At 52.0% G+C, this 7,604-nt stretch overlaps 1 protein-coding gene across 1 annotated transcript; it reads left to right on the plus strand.

Annotated features, from left to right (window-relative positions):
- Positions 1–1,095: 1,095 nt before the first annotated feature.
- Positions 1,096–5,720, plus strand: FCRLB (Fc receptor like B). The gene is made up of 6 exons (XM_004706779.1): positions 1,096–1,126; positions 2,249–2,269; positions 2,585–2,839; positions 3,929–4,195; positions 4,796–5,086; positions 5,311–5,720. Exons 1-6 carry the CDS (start codon positions 1,096–1,098, stop codon positions 5,718–5,720), a joined length of 1,275 nt encoding a protein of 424 aa, XP_004706836.1.
- The last annotated feature ends 1,884 nt before the right edge of the window (positions 5,721–7,604 follow it).

Below are 7,604 nucleotides of genomic sequence, written 5' to 3' on the forward strand. Positions count from 1 at the left end.
TCTGAGATGCTTCTGCAGGCTGATAAGAGTGAGTTCTCTGCTGGAGCGTGGCTGGCGTGGGGTTGCAGGGTCGAGTAGAAGGAAAGAAAGAAGAAAGGCACAGTAAGTAGAGGCACTGCAGTGTGAGATTATTGGGGTGAGTTGTGAGAGCATTTTCTAATTTGAGGAGTTTAAGGTTTCAGGGGATACCTGGGTGTCACAAACGGTGACTACTAACCTAAAGGTTGGCGGTTTGAACCCACCCAGCAGCATCTCAGAAAAAGGCCTCCTGGTGTGTATCTGTAAAGATTACAACCAGGAAAACCCAATAGAGCAGATCTACTCTGTCCCACCAAAGGGCTGCCACGAGTTGGAATCGACTTGATGGCCAGAGGTTTCAGTGTGGTTTGGTTTGGGGGTAAAGGTTTCAGCAAGGGAAGAAAGGGGAAACACCTTGCATGTCTTTCCTTCATTGAGGAATTAGGAGACGCTGATGCTGAAGTGTGGTTGGTGAGTCAGGCCTTTCTGTTTAGCATCTGTCTGAGACTTGAGCTCTGTGTGCAGAAGCTGTTATTGACCTCACCAGGCCTTAAGCCGATGCCTGTTATCAGAGAGTGAGCAGAGGAAAAATGGCCCCGAGAACATAAACGTGAGTCTTCCTCAGATGAGGCTTACAGGGCCAGCTGAAAATGAGGGGAAGGAGAGAGCGAGAACCGGCTGTTGACTGTCGCAGTACCCTGCGAGAGTCTGGGGTTTGGTGTGGCTCTGTTGTGCTATAAAGAACACATATCTGCAGGCCTTCTCTGTAAACCAGGCTGGCGGCCTGGTCTGTTACCAGGACTTGGGGCTGACCAGCAATATGCAGGACTTTAAGAGGAGTAGGTGGGACAGGTCCAGGTGCTTGGAATGCATTAGGGTGGACACACATATTCAGCATAGCTCCTAGTCTTTCCAGTCGACCAACTTTGGGAACTAGGAATGGATGGGAGAAACAATTCTCTCCATACTCAGTGGTCAGCCACTGGCCTCTTTTGCTAAGGTAGACATCAACCATCTTTCTCTCCCCCACCCACCCCCTGCCATCTCCCTTCTGCAGTTGCTGCAGGCAGATCCATCATGTGGGCACTGACAACCCTCCTGATCCTGGGTGAGTTCCCCATAAAGCAGTGACAAATAAGGACGGGTGGAAGGACAGAGGGTGTGACAAAATGTGTGTGTGTGAGTGTGTGTTGAAAACATTTCGATTTGAAAACTCTAAACAATCAGTATCTCTTCTTTCTTTTTGAGGGGTGAAAATGAAGGCGTTTTTCACCAGTTGGATAAACTAGAGGGAAAGAAGAAAAACAGAACTTAATACCATTTAGTCTTTCCTATGGTCACAAGAGTCCTCGCTTTCCTTTCATCTTCACTGTTCCGTCCTTATTTCTTGGGTTTGTTTTAAAAAATTATTTTGTTGTTGCTGCTGCTGAGAATATACATAGCAAAACATACCAGTTTAACAGTTTCTACACATACAATTCAGTGACAGATACATTCTTTTAGTTGGGCAACCACTGTCACCCTCCTTCTCTGAATTGTTCCTCTCCCATTAACGAAAGCTCACTGTAGTTCCCATGCAATCTTAGAAGTTGCTGTAGTTCATTTGACCCCATATAGATGGTTCTTAAAACCAGAGCATAGTGCTCAGGGCAGATATTCTTTACTAGTTAGGCTAAGCTTTTGTTTAGCTTTAAGACTTCAGGGGATATTTTTGGTTTAAGGTTCAAAAATTAATAGGTCGGGTGTTTCATCCAGCCTTCATGGCTCCTCTTAAAGTCCTGCATATTGCTGGTCAGCCCCAAGTCCTGGTAACAGACCAGGCCGCCAGCCTGGTTTACAGAGAAGGCCTGCAGATATGTGTTCTTTATAGCACAACAGAGCCACACCAAACCCCAGACTCTCGCAGGGTACTGCGACAGTCAACAGCCGGTTCTCGCTCTCTCCTTCCCCTCATTTTCAGCTGGCCCTGTAAGCCTCATCTGAGGACTCCATGAACTCTGGAGTTCATGAGAATTTTAATTTCTGTTCTGCATCCTCCCATCCCCCTTTTGGTTGGAATTCTTCTATTGAATCTTTGAACAAATTGTTCAATACTGGTAGTTGGGCACTATCTAGTTCTTCTGGTCTCATGGTAAGGGAGGCAGTTGTTTATAGAGGCAATTAGCTGTATCATCCATTTCTTCTTCCTATTTCTAACTCCCCATCTTCTGTTTTATTTCTTGTTTTACAGTATCAAGCAGTGGACATGCTGGTAAGTCTTACACATCCCTTACCTCAGTTTTCCACAATCTCATCTCTCATGCCCCATTAGTGACATGTTTGAGTAGACATACCCCTTTTTGGGTGCTTTGGGATAGTGCCTCTGCCCTCCCACCTTCAATCCCTGTGACTCAGTGTACCAGTAGAATTGGGTGCTCACTGAGAGCTTTTGAATCTGTGAATATGGTCACCACTCCCGTAAAGATGGGTAGTAAAGTGGGCTGGGGGTTTCTAAGATTTCCCAAACTCAGGCTGCCTATTTGAACACCTCCCCTTGATTCTCTTTTCCACACTCTCCTCCCCCCAGCTCCTCTGGAGAAGCCCACACTCTCTCTGCACCCACCCTGGACTACAATCTTCAAGGGGGAGCGGGTCACCTTGCGTTGTGACGGGTACCACCCTCTGCTCCTGGAGCTCCGACCCATCAGCACACTCTGGTATTTGGGCCACCTGCTCCTGCCCTCACACAAGAAGAGCATCGAGGTGCAGACACCAGGGGTGTATCGATGCCAGACACGGGGAGCCCCTGTCAGTGACCCTATCCACCTCTCTGTATCTAATGGTGAGTGGTCTGCACACGAGGGGGAGGGTGGCACACGTCTCCTCTGGTGATGCCCACCTAGCCCTCCTAGGGGAGAGGACACAGAACCACTCCCAACTGGGCAGGAAAAGGGCCACGCTGAGGTCCTTCTTGAATTCACCTTTTACTTACTTAAAAGGTGAACTCTGAAGATAGTTTCCCTTAAAGGTTTAAAGAGAATCTCAGGGCAATCATCTTGGTGAGGGGTGTGTGTTTGTGTGTGTTTCCATTCTCATGGGTTCAATGAGTCTGTTGTTTGAGAATTGAAGTTGTTTTCCTCCTTCTGTCAGGATCTATCTATTGTGACAGTGATCTGTTGTTTCTTGTTTGCAAATTGTTAGTGAGTACAGAAAAGGTACTGTGATAGACGTTGGTTACTACTTGCAGAACTGAAAGTAGCACATGGTTTGTGGCTTTTATTTACAGAATTCTTTCACCATGCAAAACATCTCAAATGGTTCCCAGCTTTTAAGTGTGAGCTAGTGGGGATAGTGGTAGGCTAAATACTGAGTGCTATGGGGAATGCCTAAAGCTCTCCTGGGGGAGTCAGGAAAGTTTTCTAGAATCAGTAACGTCTAAACCTAGATCAGAAGACCCTGACCAGGTGAAGGGGGTCTCTTGTGGCTCAGAGAGCGGTCAATTCTCCCAGCCACACAGTATGGATGGAACTTAGCTTTTGTGAGGACTGGAAGGGACAAGACTAAAGGAGAAGTTGGGAGGGGGAATCCTGAGATCGTGGTGGAGAGGAAGGCAGGGCCCCAGTCCTCATGAAGTACTGATGTCCCCCTAAGTTAGTTGAAACTTGATTCTTAAAGGCAGTGCCATTTTAAGGCTGGAACTTTGCCTCCTTGTTATCTACTGAGTCAACACCACTCCCCTCTGAACCCACCTAATGTCTCTGCATGGCAAGGATCCTCCTCAGGTGCCAACCACCCAGGAAGGCCTAACAGCTCGGGGACTGGGGGAGATGTGGGTTGGGGTGGGAGTCCTTCTGGGAGGAGGAGTATGTGTGGGCGAGGAGGAGGAGAATAGGAGGTGCCTTATGCCTGGAGTCTGCGGTGTCTGTTCTAGACTGGCTGATCCTGCAGGTGCCCTACGCTGCGGTGTTTGAGGGTGAGTCTCTGATCATGCGCTGTCGCGGCTGGTACGACAAGGTGGTCTACAAGCTTCACTACTACCGCGATGGCCAGGCGGTGCGCTACTTCCACTCCAGCGCCAACTACACCGTGCCGCAGGCGCGCACCAGCGACAGCGGGCGCTACCAGTGCTCCGGTACCATGCGCATCCCGGTGGAGAGCGCGCCCATGTTCTCCTCCAAGGTGGCGGTGACCGTGCAAGGTGGGGGAACCCCGGGGGCCGGGGAGAAGTGGGCAAGCGAGCCAGGAGACAGAAAGCAGGCCAGAAGGTTCAAATACTGGCACGGGTTGGAGTTTTGTTAGGCTAGCTGCAGAAGCAGCCTCGGCCCCTGCGCGGGGATGACGCTAATGACCCATCGCTTGCTTGGGGCAGGGGGGGGGGGGGGGTTGGGGGGTTTGGCGTCCCCTCTGCGACCAAAATGCCCATCTCAGCGTCTTCCTCGGGTTGGAGCCCACCCAGTGGAGCGGCTCAGACCCCGGCCCGAGACCGAAGAATAGGGGGCGCTGTGGAGCTGGAGCGCAGGGCCAGGCTGAGCATCTCACCTGGCGCGCGCGGGCGCTGGGGGGCAGTTCGGGTGAGCAGGGAAGCGCCGCTCTAGACATCTGTCCGTCCCTCTGGGGCTCCGTCCCTGGCATCAAATTTCCCCAGGCTTCTCGCCGCCCTCTCAGAACACACTCAGTCTCTTGGACTCTCCTTGCACCTCGGGGCCGGAGAGGAGCCCGAGAAGGAGCTGGGAGGCGCGCGGGGCTCGGTCCCCGCTGGCGCCGGCCCCACGTGCCCCCCGGGCCGCCCTCTCCGCAGAGCTGTTCCCGGCGCCGGTGCTGCGGGTGACCGGCCGGGTGGAGGCGCGCGGCGCGGCGCCCGGCGGGGTGGTGGTGCGCTGCGAGACCCGCCTGCACCCGCACAAGCCCGACACGCCGCTGCAGTTCGTCTTCTACAAGTACAGTCGCGTCGTGCGCCGCTTCGACTGGGGCGCCGAGTACACGGTGCCGGAGGCCGAGGTCGAAGAGCTGGAATCGCACTGGTGCGAGGCGGCCACCACGAGCCGCAGCGTCCGGAAACGCAGCCCGTGGCTGCAGCTCCCCGGGCGCGGTGAGTGACCTTGGGGACCCCCCGCCCACCGGTCTGCTGCCCAGCCTCTTCTGAGCACCCCCTTCCCACCTCCCGGGGGACCCTCCCCTCCCCCCACTCCACCACTTTCCGTGCTTCTTATTTCCGCCCCTTCCTCCAACTCCATGCTGCACCCCCGTCGCCCCGCCGCGGGGCCTCGAGGGATCCGCTTCAGCCGCGAGTGACGCCACGTGTTCCGCTCCCAGGCTCTCCTCTGGACCTGGCCTTCACCACGGCCCCCGTTCCGCAGGCCGTGGCCTTGGCGCCCAGTAACAAGCCGCTCTCCTTCCGAAAACCTCTCGTGGCTAGATCGGTCCCATCCGTCAGCTCCATCTCAAACACCACCGCATCGGGACTGCTGTTCCCCATTGGCAGCGCCCCCACTGCCGGACCCCCGGCCTGCGCTCCCCCCACGGCCCTGGAACCTTCTGCCGCGGCAGCCCTGCAACCCAGCGTGGACCTTCTGCTCCGAGAGATGCGGCTGCTCAAAGGCCTTCTGAGCCGCGTGGTCCTGGAGTTCAAGGAGCCGCAGGCCCTCCCGGGAACACCCGAGACCCCCACTAACCACTTGGCTGTGAGCCAGGGAAGCCCGAAGACCACTACTGTGGAGAGCTGAGACTGGGCTCGCTCACCCTTCCCTCTAGGGCGGTGGTCTTCCTAAGCCATCTCGGCTTTTCAGAAGGCAATTCCCTCTCTGCTCCCGGTGTTTTGCGGTGGTTTTAGAAGCAGCACCCCCGTGGTGTGGTGGCCGATGACTTCAACTGCCCACAGCACACAAGAGCAACTTGTAGCCACAAGGCATCCCTTTGCTCTCATTTTCCTCACAGAACAGAGAAAGGAAGTAGAAACCTGTTATTTCCCACTTTGAGGTTTATGTTGGGAAGTGAATTCAGTCAATCTTAAATGTTTCACAAAGGCCCTGCCAGACCTAAGCTCGGTAGAACATTTTAGGGTCAATCTGGAATTATTCATTACTTTCTCTTAATATTAAAACGACTTTCAGTTCTCCAACTCCAAAGAGTCTATATCCTCAATATCTTGAATTCTCTTCCCTTTTATCATCCCTGGGTGGTGTAAATGGTTAACCTCTTTACTAGGACCCAAAAGGTGAGTGGTTGGAACCCGCCAACAGACACCTCAGAGAAAGACCTGGTGATCGGATTCTGCCTTCCAAAGACCACAGCCTGGAAACCCGGTGCTGAGCACGGGTCTAAGAGACACACAGGGTCAACCATGAGCTGAAACCATCTCCATGACAAGTGCTTGCTGCTGATATCCAGGTTTAGAGAGGAGAAGGTCTTTATGTGGATGAGCCTCCCATATTTGGGTTATAAGGGCTAGAATTCTTTCCCAGACTCACTCCCCCAGCCCCCCGCCTGAATGTAGCTACAAAGACTGATGGCTGGACTCTGGTAACATCAGGCAGGCCATGCTCGCCTTTGTGATCAATTAAACAAGAAGTGCCATTTGTATCAAGAAATTTTTTTATGGAAAGTTTGAGATACATCCTCATGACTGCTAAATTCTAATTTTTAACAGAATTTTTTTTTCCTTCCGGAGCACCATTCCAATACTAGCCCATCTTGCATAGTGGCTTCACTGTCACTTGTTCCGCCCCACACTCACTACCATCAAGATGACCCCAACTCCGATCAGCCCTCTAGAACAGCATGGAACCAACCTTTCGGGTTTCTGACACTCAATCTTTTTGGGTACTGACAGCATTGTCTTTCTCACAAGGAGTGGCTAGTGGATCCAAACGGTTGACCTAGCTCTTAACAGCTCACTGCATAACCCCAGCAAAGCTCCTGTCACCTGTTTCAGAAGGGGAAAAAAAGAGCAAGAGGTCATTTTGAGTGCCGTCTCTGAGGGGTATCACCTGCAAGCCCCATTTCATGGTCTCCTAACTGCCTACTGGAGCCACTGGTGCTCCTGCGGGGCGGCTGGGATTTGTCCTCAGGAGGTCTCATTCCCACTGGGTCCAAACCTTTCTCCAGTGAAGCTTCACTTTTAAGAATTAGAACTGAAATCAACTTGCCTCTCCCATCCTTGACTTGTACTTGATAGACTTCAGTCACAAGCCCATTTCCCCTTTCTTTCTAAGTGATTCAGCGGAATAAAGAATAAACATCTTTCAACACATTCTTTTTTTTTTACTCTTTTAAAAAAATTATTTTTAATCATTTTATTAGGGGCTCATACAACTCTTATCACAATCCATACATGCATCAATTGTGTAAAGCCCATTTGTACATTCATTGCCCTCATCATTCTCAAAACATCCGCTCTCCACCCAAGCCCCTGGCATCAGCTCCTCGTTTCTTTTCCCTCCCTCCCTGCTCCCCACTCCTCATGAACTCTTGACAATTTATAAATTATTATTTTGTCATATGTTACACTGCCCGACATCTCCATTCACCCACTTTTCTGTTGTCCATCCCCCAGGGAGGAGGTTATATGTAGATCCTTGTAATTGGTTCCCCCTTTCTAGCCCACCCTC

Source organism: Echinops telfairi, unplaced genomic scaffold (genome assembly GCF_000313985.2).
Source record: "Echinops telfairi isolate 266 unplaced genomic scaffold, ASM31398v2 ScPeMD7_7424;HRSCAF=8462, whole genome shotgun sequence".
In the NCBI taxonomy this organism is placed as follows: Eukaryota; Metazoa; Chordata; class Mammalia; order Afrosoricida; family Tenrecidae; genus Echinops; species Echinops telfairi.